Source organism: Excalfactoria chinensis, chromosome 5 (assembly GCF_039878825.1).
Source record: "Excalfactoria chinensis isolate bCotChi1 chromosome 5, bCotChi1.hap2, whole genome shotgun sequence".
NCBI lineage: Eukaryota > Metazoa > Chordata > Aves > Galliformes > Phasianidae > Excalfactoria > Excalfactoria chinensis.
In genome coordinates, this window is record NC_092829.1 from 51,318,300 (window position 1) to 51,343,141 (window position 24,842).

The 24,842-nt window shown below is 38.2% G+C and overlaps 1 protein-coding gene across 3 annotated transcripts; it reads right to left on the reverse strand.

The window, feature by feature from the left end:
- Positions 1 to 4,338: 4,338 nt before the first annotated feature.
- Positions 4,339 to 24,239, reverse strand: CCDC34 (coiled-coil domain containing 34). 3 transcript variants are annotated; one of them, XM_072337819.1, is made up of 8 exons: positions 23,974 to 24,239; positions 22,765 to 22,897; positions 22,225 to 22,293; positions 20,311 to 20,418; positions 9,097 to 9,255; positions 7,376 to 7,517; positions 5,620 to 5,730; positions 4,339 to 4,551 (listed from the first exon to the last, which is right to left on the reverse strand). In XM_072337819.1, the coding sequence occupies exons 1-8, from the start codon at positions 24,141 to 24,143 to the stop codon at positions 4,457 to 4,459; spliced, it is 987 nt and encodes a 328-aa protein (XP_072193920.1). In that variant the 5' UTR covers positions 24,144 to 24,239; the 3' UTR covers positions 4,339 to 4,456. The 3 variants fall into 3 exon arrangements, with proteins under 3 accessions (XP_072193920.1, XP_072193919.1, XP_072193921.1); XM_072337818.1 differs by lacking the exon at positions 4,339 to 4,551 and having other exon boundaries at positions 5,252 to 5,730; XM_072337820.1 differs by lacking the exons at positions 4,339 to 4,551; positions 22,225 to 22,293 and having other exon boundaries at positions 5,252 to 5,730.
- Positions 24,240 to 24,842: the final 603 nt, after the last annotated feature.

Genomic DNA, 24,842 nt, shown 5'->3' on the forward strand with positions numbered 1-24,842 from the left:
TATTTATTTATTTTATTCCCAAAAGGTTTGTGTTGGAATCTCATGAAACTTGACCAGCACATCCACAGCATATAGGAGATTACATATAATCTTACCAATTATCAAAGTCTATCATCTTAACCACAAGAGTAAAGCAAAAATAGATCCACAGTCAGTGTTTAAGAATGGACTGTGATTCCCATATCTTTTGTTTTACTAGCAGAATAAAATAATATGAGAATACTTCCCTTGCTGAATTTGTTGGGACTGTATTGTTCTCTTTCCCTACAGAAGCTATTTTAGTACCATTAAACCATTAAAACTCTGTAGTTTTCCAGCCTGAGGAGGAGAAGAAATAGTACTAAATTCTGAAAAACAAGGTGAGGTTGAGATTCATACAAGAAAAATAGGAATTTTCATATAGTTAATGCCAACTAGGATAGCCTGAAACATCATAGGCAAGCGCCAGCTAAACACTAGCAGATCCGTGCAGCAGCTTAATACACATCAAACTGCCTAGATTCAATTGACAGTAGTTATTTAAGCTGCTGCCATCCACACTTGGCTTGGGATCATTCTGATACACCCCTGACATGCCACGGGTGGGGTGACACAGCTGTAGCCTCAGTTGCATTTTTGTTTCCTGGAAGTTATATCCAGTAAAGGAAGGTTTTTGTGAACATCACATGTCCTACTTTTGTCGTTGTCTAAATCAATATGCTGCGAGCTATGCTCATCCGGGCCAGACATCCCTATGGGGAGCAAAATAGTTTGTGAACAGTGGAAATAAAAGGCAACAGTACATGAACTTCTCGGGACCTGTCCTCCATAACTCAACCACAATTTTCCTACTGAAGCCTAAAGTGCAGATTTCTATTGGCATCTTTGAAGGTATCTTTGAACAGTAGCATAACACAGCCATCTTGTTTTCTTTTAAGGTACTTTGTTACACAGCTTTCAGTAATTTATCTAACTGGATGCACGTATATCAAGTGAAGGGAAAACTAAAGGGGCTTGCCTTCATCCTGACCATCTTCTTAAGTAAAACAACATATGGATTTCATGCCTGCACAATGATACATGTGCAGCGCTTACAAAACAAAAGATACAGGTTTACAGATATGAAAATAAAGTCAACTCTGCCCAGTAAAAACGTCCTCCTACCAACTCACATTCATAGTCCACAGGTAAAGCTCAAGTCTTGCAGTCCAGTCCAACACCAAGTGCCTTGCTTACAAGCCCAATCAAATCCTGAAAATGACAGGTCCAGACCTACAGAAAGGTTGCCACTTATAAATTCTCTTTCCTGTCTTCTTTTACGAGGGTTGAGTGTCACTGATAAGGTACAACAGTGTATAGGGAACATTCTGCCCCAGCAACAGTACAAATATACAAGTCGCTCCAGCTATAAAGAAAATGTCTCTGAATTAAATATTTGTACTTTCTGCTAGATGCTTTAAGTTAGACCAAGCAAATTAAGTTCAGACACCACAAAAAACTCTTCTAATTTTGCAATATTTAAAGCCCATAACTAGCTACAGAAAATGGTACAAGTCATTGTAAAATGAGTTGCTTGCATAAAAACTTTACATTATGAAACAAAATGCATGGCAGCTTTAGCCCTGCTTTATCAATGATCTCCTGAGCACCTTTCGAGTTAATCAAGTGTTTATAAGCTTTACTAGATTAGAGTGCTCAGATTTCCTTTTCATTACTGAGTTTAAACCAAGTTCATCATGTTGCCCAGGGGACAGCAGTCTGGAACAGTCACCTTCTGACCACAACAATGAAGCATGGAATCTTCCATATCTACTCACAACAATCTCCCAGTAAAAATGATAACAGGAGCACTGACTGCTCTTGCAACTGGATTCCAAAACAGCAAAGTATAAGAAATTAATTTTACGATTAAGCATTACACTTGCAAAGTTGTTATTAGAATTTGATGCATTATCTGGTTAAGATGAAACTCGGGCTACCCACCAGAATTAGTAACAAGAATTCCAACAGCGTAGCTGTATTATGTTACGTTAATGGGACTACTTTCTAAGAACACAATGCTTTCCACAATAACAATGATCTCTTATTAGTCATATTTTCTTCTCTGACTTCATTTGATCCACTTTACTGCTTGTAGGCTTTCAGCCCAGGAACACCTCTTAGTATCCACTGTCAATTACTAGGAAGTCATGCTGTTTTATGGAGCACCTATGCGGCCATTTTCAAGAAACAGCAAGGTCTTGCAGGAGATACAATCCTTCACAGTAAGGTATTCTAATTGTTACTGATAGACTGAGATGAGAAATGACTGTGCCTCCTAGGACGCATAGATTTGAAAGTGACTAATGGAGTCTTAGAAACAAAACTTCCACAAAAACAAGTGGATGAAAACAAGGTGAGCTTCAGACTCCTATTATTTTAGTGGCATGGACACCAACACAAAAGACCTGGGGTTGTTTCTAATGAGCAATTATAGATTCTGCAATGTTTACTGTGAAATATCACAAGTTGAGAAATACGGGAGAGAATTTAAGAGAATACAGGATGCTGTTTAAAGCTTCAAAGTGTTAAGATCTTATCATTCCAACACCTGAGAAAGAATGGGATAAACTAATTACCTGACACAAGAGCATGAACCTACAGCGTTTTGTAGGATATAGTCTTCAATTAGGGTACAACGCCAGGACATTTGATTTTGTGGTTGATATACTGTTGGAAAAAATCCAAACAATACTTTTCTTCTTTGCTCAGCAAAAACGTTACGTTGCCTGAGTCAAAGCCTATATGTACATTTGTGAGCTATCTTGCCTTAGCCTCATTTGCAATCTAATTAGGACAGAACAGTATTTACAGTGCTACAGATGAGATACGGCAAGGGTCTCATTTTGAAGTTGATATTCTGGTCGTTGCAAGTCTACTTACAGATCCCCTCTCCAAATAAAACACGCTGTTTGATTCAGAAGGCAGGATAAGCCTTTCCAGAGAAAAATTGGTGATGAAAAATAATACCACCTAAGGATGAGAAAGGAATAACAGCTTTAGATATATATTAGTATTTTTCAAAATCTCTCAACTAGAATTCCAGTAGGCATTCAGCTTAATTATTTTGGCTGAATCTTCTGAAAGAAAACTACCAGGCTTCAATTATTACTGATATATCCCTATTCCTGAACCAAATATACATTTAAGATTCCTTTAGCCCTTCTACCTGGTGCAGACATGAAGTCCGGAAGGTTCACTCTATTTAATTAAAGGGAGAAAGCTCTTTTAAGTAGCTATTCATTACTATACAAGCCAAGAGAAATCTTATCAACTATGTGTTACAGCAGAATAGTCAGAGATGCTTTCAATATCTGTTAATACAAATACTACCAATGTCTACATTCATTTGATGGGACACTTTACATCAAATAGATGCTATCACTTGTTACAGCATTATTTCACCTTACTGGTGGCCATCTGCTATTTCAGAAAGACTTTTGTAAAAGATCAGCATGACAGTGCAGTGCTTCTCTACATTAGTGTCCTAAGAAATCTTTCTCGGTTAATCTAAAAGTCATTATTTACATTACAGTAAAATGCTATCCCTTTGTATGAAGAATGATAAGCATCAGGTAGCTTACAATATTGTCCAGCTTCTTACTCGCAGATCTCCACATGGGAAGGTTGGCACAAAAAAACGACAACTAATACACTCATCCACTGGTTTCATAACCCATTTCTTAGATTCCTTATAGAGAAAGCCAGAGTTCTCCACCCTGATAATATTACACAGATTTCTGTGAAGCCCCTATACTCCTAATTTAGAGAAAGAGCTTAATTTTTTTGCTTTCAAAATGAGCAACCTGCAGTGAACGGCAACCTGCAGCTTTACATAATTAAGAACATGGCAATAATCTAAAAACAAGCCTAAGAGAACACTGTAGTAATGGAAGTAACCTGCCCAGATCTTGCTTCCTTTCTTGACAGATGGGGAGTCTTTGTTTCACTTACAGACTAGAATAAATAGGAAAATAACTTTGTCAATAAATACAGCATGAAAGGACTAATTTGTATTTATATATGTATTTATATATGTATTGTAATGACAACTGTCCAGTTATGGAGTGCTTAGAAGTCAAGTAAAACTGGACAAGACTAAATAAAACAAACAAACAAAAAAAAGCAGTTATATGTTATAAAAGGATAAGAATGTTATTAAGTATAGCAGGTTAGGTCTTTCCCCCCCCCCCTTCCCCCCCCCCCCCTCCCCCAAAAAAAATGAGAATCAAAACAACTTAATGACAACAAAAACTGTAACTTCATCAGATTTCACACTCTTTTTGTTTGATTATTAAGTCTATGTAATTCCTGCACTTTTTTACTTCCCAATTGTTTCATATATCACAGTTAAAGATTGGAAAGTGGCATATGAAGAATATTTGAAGAAACAGTGCTCATTCAGTCTAGCAAGGAAAAGGTTCAGTGGAGATTTAATTCATATTCCAGTATCTAAAAGATAGCCACGAGATAATCTCTTCACCACATGGTAACAGAGAGAATGGGCACAAGTTGCTCCAGAAGAAACTGCACCTGCATGTAAGAAAAAGAATCATCAAGAGAACAACTAAACATCAGGAAAAGAGAAGTGGTGGAGTCTTACTCATTGACAATTTACAATATTCAGATTGACAGGACATAAGGTAATGCATTTTAAGGCTCTCTTTCAAGAGGGGGCTTGATCAGATGATCTTGGGAGATTTCTTTCAACCTAGACTCCTCAAACAGAGCTTCCCCTTGTCAACTGGGTCAGGAAGTCATCAATACCATCCAGAAACTCCCTTAGTTGCTTATTCTCTTCTATTTTGCCCTTCCAGCAGATTTCATGGTTGTTTAAGCCTGTAGTAGATATCCACTGCAGAATGCACTCACCCTGGTCTCCCTTTAATCCTAACTCATAAAATCCCATACAGCTAATCATCAGTCCTCAGGTAAAGCTTGAGGAGTTGTTGCTGAAGCTCTCACCTCCTTGCTGGCCCCTCCTTTCTGTCCTAAAGGGCCTGTATCACATCCACTGCAGTGCTCCAGCAACGTAAGCTATCAGAATATATTTCCATAGTCCCAATGTCATCACAGTTGTGTAGCTGCACAACCTTGAGTTTCTTGCACATAAAGCCAAGAATCGTTCTAAAATTTGTTTTAGTTAGCATTGTTTAAATAACCCAGTAATACTGTTGCCCCAAATAATAATTAAATGCACAAAGTCTTTCAATGACAAAAAAAAAAGACGAAATCAACAAACAATCCTGTACAGTTTATTGATATTGAAGTATAGTCCCATTAAAATTGGCTAAATGTCACTTTAAAAAAAAGCAAAACAATGACAACAACACTGAAATTCAGTATACAAAAGCTCCTGAATAACAACATGATCAGTGAGTTACCAATAAATACAGATTCTGGTCACACACAAAAAAAAGGAGATGAGTTTGCACATATAACTTCATACTTATGTTCCAGGTCCCTCAAGCTCCTAAGAATGACTTTGCTTTCTGTACCGTAACTACTTGCTATGCAAGGATTGTATACAACGGTTGTTCTTGGGTTTATATATTACCACAGGTAAAGTCTTATGTGATCGACAAGATATAGATCTCTTACTGTTCTTTATGGTAAGAGCACTTTCTTCCCTTGGAGGAGGAATGTGTACTGGTTTCCAAGGAATGGGGTTGCAGTATCCTGGAGCTGGATATGAATTTCCATCAGGACGCCCTAAAACATTTAGAAAACATATATAACTGAAAAGGAATGTGTATTCTACAGGCTTTATAACGCATGCACTTCTAATAATCACCTAGACCAAAACAGAACAACATCTTTGGAGGAATATAGTAAATGCACATGACAATTCAAGTGATTCAAAGTGATAAAATCCTCTAAATCTCTATTACCAATGACTAGTGTGTATTCCCTATCTGTATTAAAAAAAAAAAAAAAAAGCAGGTTGAATTCTATGCAACATTCAAAATGCTTCAGTCTCTTGTATTCTTAAATGATGCGTATTTATGTGAACTGGCTATATTACATTACTTCAAAGCATTTATAAATATTACTTCCTGTCACCACATACACAAGATACACATATTTTTTCCATCTTTTGCTTAACTATGACTCTTCGTTTTACCAAGGAGAAAAATATATTAGTTTTCCACAACTTAATTGTCTGCAATTATTAACCCAGGGGCCTTAGACCAGAATAAGAAAAAGCCTAAAACACTGCAGAAGGAACGTGTTGTTCTGTCAGTCACTTGTCTGCAGTGAAATTCTAGTGCATACTCATGAGGTTGGGCAAAACAAAGTCTATCACACATTCTATTGCATGAACACTACTGAGTATAGAAATACTTTAAAACAAACAAATAAATAAATAAATAATAAAAGAAAGCACAACACTTAAGTGATTGCAGCTGTCAGGAAGCAATGAGCTACCAATGCAAAACATGAAAGCAAAGTGTATCGCCATCTATAAACAGATGTAAGCAAAAGAGGAACTGGCTGCTCATCTGCTACATAGATGAAGCATTCTTAAGCATTCAAAATCTAGGATTTAGGTCCTAGAATGTTTTCTATCACAAATACAAATAATAATAATGATTTGATTCTATGAAAAAAAAAAATGTAAGTATGGATATATTTTTTTAAAGGATATCTAATTAAGTACTGATATGCAATACAAAACACTTCTTACTGTTCATCAGCTTTCATATCATGTGGAATTACAAAGGGAAAACAATAACACTCTCAAAACTCCACACCACTGTCAGCATTCTCTTTTACATTTCCCCTTAAAGTGAAAAAAAATGTATGACAACAGATGTGAGGAGGTGTGTAGCAACTGCAAAGCTAAATGGAAACTATCCCTCAGAATAGAAGTTAATTCCCACGTAGCCTTTTTCTAACAGAACTTCTGCCAGACTTTTATTATCTCTGCATCTCAAAAACTGCCCCTGTTAGCATGGATTCTGGTGCAATAAGAGGTCACATATTTTCTGTGACACAAACACTAACTTTACAACAATATCAACACAGCTGATATGCTTCACAGGAACCAGTAATTGGCCTGATAAGGAACATAATGAGATCAGAATCAATTATAGTTTGGTATGCCCACATTATTCACAAGTAACATTCTTTTCCTCCTACATGACATAAATCATAGAATCAAAGAATCCATAAAAAACATACAAATGTCCAACCATAAAAGCTTTTCCAACTTACACCATATGGGATATTGATTCTCATGTGTCAAAATGAGATACTGGATGAAAATCTTAAACAGGCTTCATTTTACATTAAAAGATTAGAAGGAAGGAACCACATCCTAAATCACTGCATATGTGTAGTAAAGCGTACAAACCTGTAGACTTCCCATGTGGAAAGCCATAAGCATTTAATACAGGGCGTGGTTTATTTCTAGCATTACGTAGCCATTCATTAAAGATCTTCTCTGCCCTCTCTTTCTTCTCTTGCAGCTCTGCTTGCCTTTCTTTTTCTTCTTCCTGAAAATAAAATAGTCTAAAACACCTACTGACAAAGCACTGTTATATACAAAGAAAAGCAAACAGCATTTTTGTGGATTCCCAGATTGCTCATGTTAATACAAAAATGTTTTCAAGTAAGAATACATTTTCTCAGCAAGAGAAAAGTCACATTTTTTTTTCCCTCTAAGTCTGAAAAAAATAATTTTTTTCCTGATGTGAGGAAAAAGTTCACAGAACTCTTTTGGAAGGCTACATGTGGAACACACACTGAATGTTAAGGGCATGTGAACAGAGCCTACTGGGCTGCGGTTAGCCTGAAGAGACTATTGCATCTGAGACAGCCATTCACTCCGCTTATTCTTCCATATTCATACAGTCCTACATCAGCCTAGGATACATTGCCCACAAGACTGCAGCAAGCTGCAGGGATGGTCAGTATTGAGAGTAAAAACAGTATGGTTATACAGGCGCTGCAACTGGATTTAAATCAAGTTTAATTGATACTGTGAACGTGACTTATACAAACTTATATTAACAAAAAGAGGACTAAAGGTTGGTTTAAATCTGCCTTAAGACTCCCATTTACTTTGGTTTCAAGTTCCTTGTACTGCATTTTAGAGGTCCAGCAGTGACACAGAATTGGTATAAAAAGGACACGATCACAACCAGTATAGAATAATTGTGTTCCGGTCATATGAAAAATTCAGAAGTTTACAAAATTAAGGCTTCTTAATTGGTCTGAAACAACTTAAAGTATTTTTAAGATAATCCAAAAGAATTAGTATATACATGTAAGAAATACTTATGAATCTTTTTTGCACGTTAAGAATGACAGCTATAATTACAGCAGGAACACAGACAAATTCTTCTAACCAAAATCCCTCTAGCACTTAACAGTAGTGTAATACAAATTACAAATTCAATTGAAAAACAAAACTGTACCATTAATTAAATTCAATTACAATCAATCAACTTTAAGTGTAACAGTCGTAGTTGCCCACACGGCTTAAGGCACAAGCATTACCAATATATAATATCTATATATAATTTGCCCTAGGACCTCCATTGTCTGTGTTTTAGGAAGCTTACAATGTAAAAGAGGTCTTCTAGAACACGCCATAAAAATAAATAGCTAGTTAATTATTCAATCTGAATTAACTTCAAAATTAGGACTCCCGGCATCAAACTGGTATAAAGAAATAGAAAGGAAAATACTTCTAATTTAAAATAAGTTTAACGACCAAGACAGTAGTGGTGCTGAGAGAAAAGTGACTAGAAAAATTACTAGATGGATGTCTATTTTCTGCTGGGGCCAAGAAACAAAGATACAGTTTGTGGTTCATATTTGTTTCTCTTATCACGTCACAACTGCAGAGGGTTTGCTTGGCTTTGCAATAAAACTACTAACAAATATGCCTTTAATGTGCACCTTTGTTTGCTGGCCGTATCTCGATATCTTCAATGCATCAACAGCATAACTTCTGAAACTATTCTTAACATACATCACTCCATCTGATAAATCCCAATTGATTTAATCAAGCAATATGCTTAATATGTTAGATAAAGCCATTCAAATATATAATTAACTGATCAATACCTTCTCTTTCTTCTTCTTTTCCGACTCTTCAGCTCTCTTCTTCTTTAACCATTCATTATACTTCACTTCAGCCTTTTCTTGTAACTGCATTTTTTCTAGTTCCCTTGTGGCTTTATCTGCCATTTCTTTGCTCAATTTTTGTTCTCTTTCTTTCCTCTCCTAGACAAAATAGATCAAATAAGCAGAATTATAACAATGCAATATATTTCAACGAGTAATTGTTTCGACGAATACTTTTATTACATAATTACAAACAAAATTATCATAACCCTGAAAAAATCACACTGCAATCTCTGCAACAAAACCGACTCATCACCAGCAGCAGACCAAAAAAGCCTTAGAAACACACGCTTGTTGTAAAACTTGATAAAAATTTACTTTCAGACTCTCTATACTACTATGCTTACTCCGATGATAATTTATTTAGACATCTTTTTAAAAAGATTTCCAATATTTCCCAGTATTTCTGGAAAAGAAATCCATGTTGCAATTCTTGATGAGCGTGTTTTAGATTAAGAAGTCTACCTTTCAGCTAACCTAGTGCAAACTGCAGTTCTAAGTGGAAGTCACTCTGTCCCTTTTGAGACACTGACATGCACATCACCTCTGTAAGATGTGATACACCAAGGTATCTAGCACGATCTAGAGAAGGAAGCATACTTGCATGAAGACTAACAGTACCCTCACCATCCCATCCTGTAACCTTTGAAATGCCTGGAATTCTACTGGTTCAGTATTACCACAACTTAGCTTACTTAGCTCTGGAGAACCTGCATATACACACAGATCTTTCCTAGACAAGCTACGCACATGACTTGGAGGAGAAACAAAAGACTTGCAATCAAAAATTTTCCATTTTACAGAAAAGAACTGCTGAATAAAAATGGTTTTCTTTAAGAAATCTTTTTCTTTTAAGCTCCCTGCTACTAATTAGAAGAATCTATACTATTCCAGATACTGCAACAAATTTGTATTACAGCACTTGAACACAGGAGATTTGCAGTTTAGCAGGAAATTACACCATCCCGGAATTACTGCATTTGGCAGCATGGATATCAAATGCCCAGAACCACAACTGTAAAGTAAAATAAACTGGGTATCTTCTTCAGTGAAAAGAAGAAAAATATATTTACAGTACGAACAGGAATATTCTTCCTGTGGTACTTCTTATAAAGACAGCAAACCAGAAAGCAAGCTCTTCCCTCCTCCCTCCACTTTTCTTTCACATTTACCACACTTCTGGAAAATCCAACTACACATAAAGTAGCAGAAAACATAACAGTGGAGCTGGGGAAGAGCACAGTTATCCTGATTTGATCTAAACAGAGTATTTGCTCGTCCTTCGTGATAACACCCATCAGCAATCCAATAAAGTGGCCTCACACAGAAGAAAAACATAAGCCTGTACTGGCCCTCCGCAACACTAACTTGTTGCTGCCACTTATTGCATGAGGAATAAAAATGGGGCCAATAACCTGAAAGTAATGGATTTTCTATGAAAAACATTTGCTTTTTCTACTGTAAGAGAGCTGGATAACAACAATTTCAAGTTCGAATCCTTACCCACACACACTACATGAAATTGTCTTGATAAAGAAGTCATTTTAAGCTTAACCTTAGCTTACTCCTGGCATTCCTTTCGTTGCAATATGTCACAATGCTAAATTGCCATGTTCTTATCTGAAGGAGATAGCTTACAAAATTACTTACATTACTATGCTCCTATCTGTGTTTGGCAATACTATTACTGATAATATGATTTTAACATCTGCAGCTATGCTATGGATTTTTTTATATGCTTTATTAATTGTATCTGCCATAATCTCCAAGGTACAAGTTTCTGTGTCAGTGAATGCCGATGGATGCAATTTTTTCTGCATGGAGGAATTCAATGACACACCTCTGCTCCAAATGCCTTTCCATGTCAGAAGCCATTCTGTCAGACTGTCCCTCTGCTGCCATCCCTCACAAAGCAACAACACGTAACAATATTGGTGGGAAAGTTTAACATCTACTGACCTGCCATCAACATTCACCACTGACATTGTGGGAGACTCTCATGTAAGAAGCAGGAAAATAAATAACAAATACAGGAGAAGCCAAAACAATGGGACCCTTTCATATCTAAGGGTATTATTTAGTGGTGGACAATAGTTAAGCAGAAAACAGCCCAAAAACATTTCTAAAGGCTGGAATTAAAAGGGGGGTAGGGAAGCTAATAATAATTAATTCTAAATCACATTACTTTAAATGAGTTTTGCCAGAATCATACAATCGTTTGAGTAGGAAGAGACCTTTAAAGGTCACCCAGTCCAACTTCCCTGCAATGAAAAACAGAACCTATAGCTCCATCAGGCGCTCAGAGCCCCCTCCAGACTGACCCTGCACGTCCACAATGATGGGGCATCCTTCACCTCTCCGAGCAACCTGTTCCAATGCCTCCTTACTGTAAATCGCTGTCATTGCTCTGCTTTTTTTTTCAGCCCCATCTACTAACTCCCTTCCCCATCCCTTTTCCCTCCCAAGGCGCCAGCCCAGGAGTGCCCTACCTCATTAGTCACAGGGCCATGCTGGACATAAATGGTTAACACGTTTTTTCTCCTCTTTCTTTTTCTCTCTCTTCGAGCCTGTGCCCCCTTTCACAGACAAATATATAGAGATAACTCCATGATACCAGGGCAGAGTGGATGGGCAGGACTGGCTCTCTAGCCCAGCTTTTGATGCAGCCTAAGATACAGTTGGGTTTCTGGGCTTCGAGGGCACACTGCTGGCTCATGTGCAGCTTCCCATCCACCAGCACCCCCAACTCCTTTTTGGCAGGGCTGTGCTCTATGCTTTCGTGCCTCAGTTTGTATTGATAGTGGGGGTTGCCATGACCCAGGTGCTTTGGCTTTGCTGAACCCTCATGAGGCACAACTAGACCCACCGTCTCAGACTGTCTAGGTCTCTCTGGATGGCATCCCATTCCTCAAGCGTGTAGACCACAACACACAGCTTGGTGTCCACAGCTTTGCTGAGGGTGCACTTGATACCACTGCTGATGTCTGTTGACAAAGATGCTAAAGAGTCCCAGTTCTGACCCCTAAGGGACATCATTTGTCAATGATCTCCATCCAGATGTTGAGCTATTGACCACTACTCTCTGGGTATGATCTATGCAACCAGTTCCTCATTTACTCAACAGCCCACCCACAAAATCCATATATTTTCAATTTGGAGAGAAGGATTGCATAGGTGACTGCATTAGCAACTATATGTGTTGCCCCAAAGTTAAATAAGGCCATATGTAAACAACAAAATGCCATGCATACTACCATGAAAGTCAAAGCCATTGCTAAAGTTTTACTTCCAATGAGGAATTGCAAGGACTGGGAGAGTCACTACAGAATTGCAGGCTGCAGCTGCCCAAAAATTATTCTGCAAATAACTCAGAAATGTTTTGTGCTAGAGAGAAAAAGGAAACAACTCATTCAGTAGGGTGGTTTACATCATATTCCCAGCTGCTTTAATAACCTGGTTTATGTCAAGCTCCCATCACTCCAGCCTTCCCAGCTATTCCCATTACTTTTTCTTGTACAAGTCCACCAAAAAGGGTAGGAACGTGCACATGATGTTCTTCAATCCTTCCTTCACACATATCTAAGTGGAAGGGAAATTATATAATTTGTTTATGTGTGGCGTTGTCAGATTGGTTTTTAAAGTTTCTCTTTGATCATGCGTTCCAAACAGACATACCCATTCACTAAAGCACTTGTAAGTTTACACATACTTTAAAATATGATTGCACATGTTACATAAATTAAGATATTGATTGTAAAACACCCCATTACTTACTGCAGGAAGAGCCTGTTCTCCTGCCACTCCACCCAAACGCATTATCAAGCAAAAAGGATACAATTCTGGCCTGAAGGTTCACTGCTATGGACTGCGATCCTATCAGGTCTCCGAACCTAATAAAGACTGGGCTGGGTCAGTACTTGGAAATCCCCCACCCAGAACAAACTCAGCTGTGACACAGAGCAGTATGGGTGACTCAGTGGGTAGTGTGTGCCTTACTGAGTCAGTATCAAACCAGCGTCTCATCAACAGAACTATTAACCTTTCAAGAAAAATCAGACCTATGTATATGTTGAGACTTGTCAGAGAAATTTTAAATTTGATGAGGCATCACAGTAAGCATTTCTGCCTTCTGTCAAGAAGAATTTCTAAGGCTGAAAATGAGCCCAATCACCACTGAAACAGGGACAACATATCCAACTGGAAGAAAATTAATTCCTCTGTTTTCATATTAATAATTAATTGAGAAGCTTTAAAAGGGATCAACTGCAGAGCTGCTTTATATTCTGCATTTTCTATACACGGTCTCATGGTGGGGGGGGCAATCTTTAAAGGTCCCTTCCAACCCAAACCATGTCATGATTCTGTACATAAGAAGATTTCCAGGAATTTATGCTGTTTTAATGTTTTAAGAGACTTCTCACAGCAATTGTTTTCCTGTTCAGTACTCTACAGAATATGACAGTGTTTTTCTTTTCAGACATGCCCGATGATTGGTATTTCACACATCTTACATCTTAGTTTCTGTATTCTAGCTTCTTTTAATACAGAATGATTGGCAGAATACAGGAGAAGACCACACTGTCAACATCAAAACATACACGCGTATCTCCTTATATATCTTCACAGCAATCTGGAATACCAGTCACATTTAACAACTTCAGAAGTATAGGTAATTCAGCCAATTGTTATCATCTTTTTTATTTAATCCTTTTTTATTTAGTGACACAGCTCAGTCACCAACCCTGGCTCACATAAATACTTCTGTAACCTCTCTAGAAGTGGCAAGCAAAAAGAACACAAGAGGAGAGAAAAGAAGCCCATGATAGAACACTACCAATGGGCAGGTTTACAACAATGTACACAAAGCCAGTGTGGACTCCATTTCAGTCTAGAAGTTGGAGAGCTGTAAGACAGTTACAGCATCATTCTCCTGAACTATGTTTCTTTAAAGAATTATCACATGGGTATTTGATATAAGTGACAAGCAAACAGTCTTAGTATATTTGGTCCATGAATACTCTCAAGGTCTTCAGAAGAATGCAGACTCCATGAAAGCTGCCACAAAACACAATTAACTCCTATTTTCATCATCTGATACTCTGAATTCAAGCTCTGCAAGACTACCCACAATTAATTTTAACACTACATGTGAGAAATCGGCTCATTCTACCACAGAAATCTAAAGGTAAGACATAGACAAATAAGATCCAGGTACAAACTAAAATTATTCAGATTGGTCTTGCACAACCTCAAAGATAAATTCCATGTGAAGAGACATCAAATGTTGTATTAAAAACAAACAAACAAACAAAAAAAAACCCATAAAAAACCAGACAATTTTGTATTATATTCCACATTCCAGGTTTAAATGCTTAAAAATACCACTCCCTCATAAATACAATTAAATACTCATTAACTGGAAGCAAGACAGCATGACCATGACTTTTTAGCTTGAAAGTCATGCTCAAACTGCTGAACAGTTTGTATGCTGCATTAACAACAGGGAGAGGTAACATGCATTCAGCAAAGTCTTTGGAAAAAAGGTTGTGATGTAGGTCTCTCTTCTGTAAGGAATCGTACAGCATACCAAGAAACAGAAGTTGTCTCCAGGAATAGTGCCATTCATTATTTCATAGCAAAGCAATGGCTTATTCTCTACTAAATGACACATTTGAGATGTTAGTTAAATTAATACATATATATTTTTTTCAGTGCAAAGTATGTAATTTTACTATTTACTCTTCCAGCTTTGCTGGAAATCACATAAATACAACAATGTATTATATGCAAGTTAGAGACAAGGATATTAACCATATGAGTTAGAGAATTCCAGCTGTTTACAATGCAGACATTCTGCTTTTGAGATTCCAGTTACTCCTACAAATGTGTCTTACATACACGTACAGGTGTCGGCTGAGACTGAGTAGATTTTCTTCATAGTAGTTCGTATGTTTATAATTTCAGATTTGTGACCAAAACAATGTTGGTAACACATCAGTGTTTTCTATAAGGCTGAACAGTCTCAAGGCCTTCTGTCTCTCATGCTGTCCAACCTGCGAGTAGGCAGGGGGTTCTCATGAAGCTGGGAGGAGATGCGGCCAGATTAGTTGACCCAAACTGACCAAACTAATATTCCATATTATATGACACCATGCTCAGCAATGAAAGCTAGGAGAAAGAAGGAGGAGAGGGAGGGATGCATTTGGAATTACTGCATTTGTTTTCCAAAGTAACCATTAGGAACGATGAAGCCCTGCTTTCCTGGAAATGGCTAGATGTCTGCCTGCAAGTGGAAAGTAGTAAATTAATTCCTTATTTTGCTTTGCTTGCACATAAAGCTTTTGCTTCACCTATTAAACTATCTTTACTTCAACTCCTGAGCTTTCTTGCTATCAGTCTTCCAGCTCTCTTTCCCATCTTGCTGTTGCATGGACAGAGGAAAGTGAGAGAACAGCTGCATGGTGCTTGGCTGCCTACCAGGGCCAGCCAACAACAATATACAATGGAAGTTCCTATACATATACCTAAGTATATACACAAATTGGATTATCTTGATATTTCCAAGTTTATATTCTACCAATATTCTAAAAATGAAGTAGTTCAGCATTTAATAAAGGTGGATTTCACAGAACTGGAAAATACATTAAATAGATCGTGGGCAGTGAAGAGAACTGCATCAGTGTCAATTTAAGCATTTAATCAAAAACTGCTGTCATCAGTCCTTACCTTTAATACAAATACTTTATTCTGCATGAATTTGTAAGAGGTTTTTTTAAGAAATTTATAATATAATACTCTAAAGAATTAAATGATCGCATTATTTTACAGACATTTCACAGTTCATGCATCCACAATGCATTTCTCAAAGCATCTGGTACTCTGATTTGATAGCAATTAATCACTATACCACTACTTAAGTGTAGCTCATTTAAGCATTCAATCCTGCAGTTGTTGATAGGAACCACAGAAACTTCACATCTGTGGATCAACAGTTATGTAAAGAAGGAACTTGCTACTGTCAACAACAAGATTCCTATTCAACAAAGAGGGCAAAACAATAGGGAGTTGGCCATATGTAACTGGGGTTCTTCAGATACGGACTTGTAAACACAGCACTCTTGAAATCTTAAACCCAGATTCTGCTTAGAAATTATAATAGTAGAGGCTGGGACTCTGTTTACATGAAGAACATTTAATGTGAGAGTGTATCAAAGTCCATAACCAAAACCATCCTCAGTTCTTTACAGAAATACCTGGAAGATGGTGTAAAGAAGAAAAGGAGTCTGGAAGGACAAAGGTTTTATAAACCAATGAGTCCTCTGTACTGCTCCTCATCCTTGAGAGGTAAGGTTCTGAGAGTAAAGTCTACCTGGAAGGCGGCTACATGTGTTTTAATTTTTAAACTTAAAGGCAGATGAGGGAATAAAACAGAAAAAAACAAACACCAAACTTGGCTTCAGGAAGCAGCTTCAAAAACAGAAGAGCTTTTTACAAGCATCTCCAGAAACTTCCACTGAGTAGAATACAGAAAGTAATGAGGCAGCAGAACCAGTATCTGCTCACACTGTGAAGGAAATTGCAACTGGACCATTCCGGACAAACTCTGAATAGCGATGGTCTTCAAAGCAAGCAGTACAAAAGAATGAACAAGTGATCAGCTCTGAGCATATACAGCCTCACCTATGAAATACCTGCTGCTCATTTTATATCAGTCAGTTTTCTAAGCACACTTTCATCCATTAGAATCTAGATAAGAGAGAAAAATCCTTGGAAGAAAGCAGAGATGGAATTCCCAAATGTTTTGAAGACATGAAAAGCTATCTATGGCATTAAGATTTATCAGCCTTCTGTACAGCTGCACTGCTTCAATCCGGAAATCAATCAATCAATATATATTAAATATATTAAAATATTTACCTTGCTTAACAAAATCTAGAACAAAAATGGTAGTAAAAAAATCTGACAACAACAACAAAAAGCATCAGAATGAACAGACATGAAGAAAATAAGCTTTCAGAACCACTCATTATAATCTGAAGAAATCAGACACTGCTTAGTTTTCAATGTCAACTCGAAATTTAGACCTATGACGATGGAGGGATCAAGGATTCCTTTCTTTTTAAGCTTCACAGTTCTGCCATAAGTTGTCTACAAAGAGTTCGTCACTGAACTGGAGTCTAACTACAGCAGTTAGCAATCAGGCAATCATTTTAGCACATCAGAAGCATTAAGACACATTCTGATGGTTTTGCTCCAAGTCCAGCTCTGTGTACCAGTCAAATCCATCTCTAAATAAGGCTTCTTTAATAATGAAAACATGACATTGGACAACTTTGCTTTTGCAGCATTTAGAATCATACACACGTCATTTTTATCTGTAAGCCTAACAGTAAAAAAGAAAAAGATCTGAGTGTGGGTTTCGATTTTTCTTCTGGAATCTAAATCCGTGTCTGGAGATACCTTTAGAGTTAAAATATGTTGACCAATATTCCTGTGACTTGTAACACAGAGCTCTATTACATCTAAAACAGAGCAAACCAACAGACAATTTACTGTCTGCCCACAAATGACTCAACATTCGGAGACAGAGAAAGTAAAGTTACTTTTGTCCAGCAGAGGTCTAGTATCTTAATGATCTGTACATTTTGAAGGCATTAATAGAACCACAATAGCACCTGACAGCTGATTTTATTAAGTTTCTCTTTCTGAGCTGCAAAATTTCTTTATATTTCCATATGTATTTCACAGCCCAGAACATTCTCTGATCGTTCATATTTCAAAACGTGCTAGTTGACTCTCAACCTTTGAAATCACAAAAACTTATTTACGTCCAAGTTTGTTAAATGGTGACATCCTGATTTTCAGATGCAAAACGACCGGAAGCATGCCAAAACTTCATATCACATGGTTTTAAATAGACATGAAATAAACACTATCCTCAAGTATTTCTTCCTAACTTGAGCCTCGTGGCCTGTATGTAACAGAGCATTATTGCTGACACTGCCCTGTAAGCAAATGCTACTGGCTTGATTCATAGAAAAAGAATTCTTTCAGAAGTGCACAAATATTCTGGCATGGATATGCCTCACAGTCACATTATGAAGATTTTTCCATCAGTACCTTGGAGCTGCTTAAAGACTTTGTGCTCAAGATGAAGGAAAAACTTCCACGTACACTCAAACATCCCTCACTTCCTTCATCAGTACAGTATTCAGCAAAGGGAAGGATTCAGATTTGCAGAGATTGCAAAGGTAACATACCTGAATGCGTCACCTCCTGTAAACCATTTCTGTACTCTCTACAAAGAGGTGAGAATCACCAACAGGATATAAACAGGGTGAGTGCTTAATATTTTGAGTGAAGAAAACTGAGTTTTGCCATCAAGGAGCACCTTTGCACACTAACAGGAAGAAATAAAGAGACCTTCTGCACATGTACACACGTTTACTGAGAGAAATCATGACAAGTATTCATGAATCCAACCTTAAACTTCACCTGAAATCTTTCACAAACACAGATTTAGGCACTGAATTGACATACTCATCATTCAGTGTGTGTTATTCACTGGCAATCTTGTGAGAACTTGTACTGCGGAGGAGAATGCAGCAGAAATGTTAAAATCCTTCAAGGTCAGTATTGTTCTTGACTTGAGCGTGGTTTACAGAAAAGACAAGCCAATGAATCATCTGATTTAAATGAAAAACAGATTACTGTTGGTAAGTGCTTGGGACATGGCCTAAGAATGACCATAAGCTTCCAAAACATAACATGTAAAAGCCCACACATAAATACTTTTTTCCCCCGCTGTTCTCTGAGCTGATACTACCATCAAAAAGACTTCCTTGTCCCACTGCCAACAGAAAGGAAGAAGTTAATCAGTAAACCCACAAAGATAAAGTTACAAGGAGGACACAAACAGGTAGAGATGTACAGAAGCTGACTGAGATAGACAGACACCCAACTTTTCTTTTTTGAACTGTGAACAATTTTAACATGCAACTCACACTTGTTCATGTTAATGAATAGTTGCAGGAAGCTGTTAATTTCTGGTTTAGACGGGGAAAATATCATTGTGCTGAATAATCAGTCTTATACATTTTACTGTGTACTTCAGTAAGGAAGGTCCCCTTACACATCATAATAAATGTTTAAATCAGGACTGCTGTGCTTCAAGGTTATGCTAATCATCCAGTCAGCAATGAAGCTAAGAGAAATCAGGAAGCCGGGTTCAAACACAAGTTTTACTAGGGATCCTAGACTAAATTGGAAGATGAAATGAAGATAAGCGTATTAGGCCTTGATACCTAGCCAAAGCAGTGCTATTGTGAAATTTCTCATCTGATTTTACTGAGAACCAACAGTACGGGACAGTAAGAAACTGGAATTGCTACAGACCATAAGACAGTGAAAAAGTATGCCCATGAATGACCAGCTGCTCAATAAAACTGAATCTCCCCAACTTTCCTGTTGTAATGACTCAGCACATACACTGTTTGTATGACTGAGAGCTGTACAGTGTCCTGCTGAGATCAGGATCCTGGCTGCTTCTGACATGGAATTTTGGCATCCTCTCCAGAGAACTGAAAAAGATTCCTGATCCCATTTTGAAATGACTTCTTAAATGAAGAAATTCCCACTTGCAAGCTGTGGGCTACTGAGAATTTTCTGAATCTGGCCTTACACCTTAATTACTCTCTCAACTCCACCATACGATTTTCCTGCTTGCAGTGGTACTTAGCTAAATTCTGTCTCTGGCTCTATTTGGTGTACAAGGTATTGCAGTTAAGTAGACTATAATGAGCATGCTCAGGCATTGAAGCTAGGAAGACAGAAAGACGAGGGTATGCCAGAGATCAGATCCCCGGCTGTAATTAGCAGAAGGTTAGTGCACAAGATGTAGGACAATTACCAGTTATCTGACTATTCAGAAAATGTATCTCTTTATACCTCATGGGACAAAAAAAACCAAAAACAACAGAAATCAGTCTTGGAAGATTGGTTAACTGTGTGAGCACATTTTTGTACTTTGCAATTGAAACAATCTTCCTTTCAGCAAGCTGAAAACATGGCTGTCCAAACAGTCTAAGTAAACTGTACACAGGTTTACTTAAGCACAGCATGTGGCAGAATACTTGCAGCTGAAGTATAATTTACCTCTTCTCTTTTTTTCTGCATCCATTCTCTGAGTTTCTTCTCAGCTGTCCTCTCCCTTCTCTCAAATTCTTCCTTTTGCTTCACTTTCTCAAGCTGTATATTCATCTCCTAATTTAAACAAAAAAAAGCACACCTCTTTAATATGTCATAATCAAATAAACGTGTGTGTGTGTGTGTATATAAAGCATTACATTTGGAACACTTCTCTTTATGAAGATTTTGGACAAAATGAATGACAGTTAACAAAGAAACATTATGAAATATCGCCAATGGAAATGTATAATTTTTACAGTATGAATTGAAAACAGATATTTTAGTCGGGCTCCAGAAATACTTCAACACAAATCCCTCCTTGGCACATTTAAATGTCCTCGGTCAATGGGATCTCAATTACCACTACTACTTTTCTGCAACACTTAAAGTTTAGATGATTTACTAGTCTGTGTTCAGGAAGGCATCAAAGCTGAGTGATGTATTACTCACCTGTGACATTTCATATCAAAACCACAGCCACAATGGGGCTTAAATCCATGCTTACTGAAACCAAAATTTTAAAGGATTTCAGCGAATTTCAGAATAAGATTCATATTTTAAATATAATAGAAGAAATTCTGACGTATTTCATCTTTGTAAGACACACAGTAAATGCACAGTTACTTATGAATCTTGGAGGAAATGAATCAATAAAGAAAAATCATGATTAAGATAATTTAAGACGCCTGGTATCTCTAAGAGTAATGTCAGAGCAAAGTATTATTCGTCAATAAGAATTTGTACCTTCAAACTCCAGATGGAATTACTTCCATCAAACTTATGGTCCCTAAAGTGCAGCCAGAACCTCTTCTTCTATGACAATGTATTTGACTTTAGTAAGACACCGTGAAAAACTAGGAGCTTGCAGAAAGCTCATAGAGAACACTTACAATCCAGACTGAATTTGAAAACACTGCTACTGCAGAGGCAAAGTTTAAACAACTAACATCTCTTTTGTGTTCTGAGACATCTGTATTGCAGGGATTTTGGGTTAGATAAAAGGTGACAGTCCCGCAAGTATCTTAAAGACTGTACCTATTATTCACTCCAAACGTGTATCCACGTTTCCTACATTCAAGGCAGACTCAGTGTTGTCATCAGCAAAAGCTTTAGGACTTCAAACTTATTTCTTAAGATACTGGTTTGGAATAATTTTAATATGTAAACAGAGTAACACGCTTTTATATCACAGTCACACACTTTGCCCTTTTCTGGTATCTTACAAAACAGTTGACAGTATTTGTTCCTCCAGACGAAAACATTTACCATTGATTTCTACCTGTCCTCTAACTACTTCTAATACATATTTAAGAGAGCAACCTTATGTGATACATTAGTATCAACTGCTTCAGTTCATCCTCAAGACCATATAAGAAGTCCATACACAAACTATATCTGCTGTACGACAGCAGAAATTACTTGGGCTCTTTTTTCGTGCTTACAAATCCAAACAAGGGGACAGTTAACAAACTAGAATCTAAATGGAAAGATGTGAAACGTGTTGAGAACATGGAAGAGATCAGAAAATATTGCTCAAGTTTAGCAAACTATTTTGGCATTACACTGACCTCTAAAACATTGTTTTAAGACCTTCCAGTGTTGGGAATAACAGAAAAAGCATGAGGCAACCCACATAAAATATACATGTATATGTGTATATATATGTTATACACACATTAAAGATTAAACGAATTGCAGAAGTTAGGTCATTGTTCAAGGTCAAACGGTAAATCAGTAACTTAAGTGAGAAATTATCTACCTTTGATGCGATTATTTTAACCACTACCCAATTCTTCCAATTTGACTTTAAACAAAAGTATCATTCCATCAACTGCAACAACAAATACAATAATCAAGAAAAGATAGGGCACTCTCACTTACTTCTGCCCCGGTCTCAGTGTTCAAGAACTGCTGGTTTGCAAGGGGGACAAAAGACTGAAGGAAGAAATCCTGGGATAGAGAAGCACAGTCTGGGAAATGACACCAGGCAGTTGTGCAATTACCCACTGAGTGGGTAACAACACTATGTCTTATGTATAACCAAGCAGTTTGCAGGGCTTACGCCCAGCACACACCCTGCCATGTTTTACTACCTACGCACAGGCGTATGTAACCATGATGAGAATCAAGGTACCAATTACATCAATACATTATGCTCTTTTAAACTTGAACAATTAGCTGTTGGTAGGATAAGCAAAATATCAGAGAGCACCATTTCAATTACGTGCGACATTTAGCAAAAGAGAAAGCTCAGGGCATGAACCACATTGGAACTGTCGAAACTAACACTAGAGAGGTATAAAGAAACTGAAAGTAATAGACAAAACAGCTAGTTTTTCTAATACCAATAGAAACTAAAATCCTGGTATGTGGTGCTGGCTATTTGTTACTAGATTGTACATCAAGCTAAGATACATTCACCTCTGCAGCTCTAGCTTGTAAGCGGGCTCGTAGTTCCTTCTCTTTTCCAACAAACCATTCTTCCCAGGGTGAAAGATTGTCTTTCAAAGGAGGCGGCTCGTTTGCTTCTGTTATTTCAGAGTCATCATCCTTCCTGAGTTAAAAATGAGAGACGTAAAAGAATATTATCTATCAGAACTTGGACTGAAAGTCTACCCAGTGCTGTTGTCACGAAAAATTGCATTTCTCTCTACTGCAGCAAAAATTACATTATTCTTCTACTTGCACAGTAACCTCCAGGATGGTAAACAGCATTGATTTTGTGTTCCTCGCTATCCCCCTTGTGTTCTACTCACCCACTTCTAGCTTGTGATTTTTCCAGACTGTGGAACAGGTTCAAACACTGCCTTTTATGAACTAACCAAACCCAACATCAGAAACATGGAAGTGTTTCTGTCGCTGAGAGGCTCAAAGTGGCAAGCAGCCTTTTAACAAAAGTAACGTATAATCAAGATTATTTTCAGTCTTTCAAGTCCTATGGAACTGGAGGATACTGAACAGCTTCAGCACTCAGAATCCATTCATTCTAAGTTAAAATTTTCCTCTTTAAAACACACAGGAAATATGCCTTAAAAAATACGGCTTGTGCACAACACTTAGTGATACTACACAAGGTGGGACTTTTAGTCGGACGCTTTGCATAACTCACTCATAGCTTTACTCACGAGTAATACAGTGATCCTACCTGTGAACCTGCATTCCATAGGACCTCCTGCTAGAATGCCAGCACAATCACAGCCTTCATTGGAGTAATTAAAATAACACACTCGATAAAGTACAGCACTCTCAAGTGTATATTTGTGTTAAAATACACGTATCTTAAATTGATTTAGTTTGGCCTTAGTATCGAAGCCTGATGAGCAGAATCCACTGTCATTGAAGTCACACCATCTGATGTACTACCGATCTTTACTGAAATTATGAAAGCACATACCACCGTTACACCAGGCCTCATTTTCAGCTTTTTCTCTTCCACAAATACTGATTTTCCCATGCTAAACGTCTGCCTCTGGATTTTACATAGCTCCAAGAGAACACCACCACCACTCTCTGAGGAACAGCGGGGAGGGGGAGTGGCTGTGTAATGCTTTTTATTATTATACCTGCAATCTTGGTAGTTATGCAGGGAAGCCCCAGCGAGATGAACTCTCCTTCCCCCACCCCACAGACCTGCTCAGTCCCCACTGGGAGACCGTATTCGAGAGCGAACCGGGCCCCTCCTCCTCCTCCTCGCCCCCGCGGAAGCCGCGCTGGGAAGAAGGGAAGGAGCAGCTGGAAGGGCTGAGCGGCTCTTCTCCCTCCGAGCTGCCGAGGGACGGCGGCCGCGCAGCCCTCCTCATGGCGGCGGAAAGCAGCTCCGCAGCAGTCCAGCTGTTAGCAGCACCCGACAGCCATGCAGCGCACAGCGGAGCTCCCGGCGGGCACCGCGCCGTCGCCATGGAGACCAGCAAGCGGCACCGCCCCGCGCATGCGCGCTCTGGAGGCAGCTCTAAAGATGGGGCCTCACAAGGGCAGAGGGGAGGGGGATGAGCGCCTCGCTGGGGACGGAGCTGGAGCAGGCTGAAACGTACTAAGAAATAAGTAAACCAAATTGAGGCACAAACTAAGGCATAGGCTACACATACCTTTAGTTAGCTGACACCAACCAAGCCGACACCCAGGGAGAATGCATGTCTACATTTTACTAGCCAACTGAAAAAAAACACAAAATAATGGGAACAAATGTAGTCCAGTTTGAGAAGTCTGAGTCTTTGCGCTGTATGATGTGCGGAGAAGCGGTGCAGCACAGAGATACTTAACTTAGCTCCATACTCACAGTCAGGGCTGACCGAGCGCTCTCTGCCTCTGTGCACCACTATGTTTATGCCTGCATCCGTAGTTCTACTCAGTTAAAGTTGTCTGGGATTGCTTTAGTTTGTCTTCATTTTCTGGCCCATTCTCATCCTTGCAGTACGCCATTCCTACTACTGGTCCCAGTTCAGGCTTTCTGTTCATTGCAAATACAGAGACATCTCTTTTCAAGGACCACGGCCTTGAGA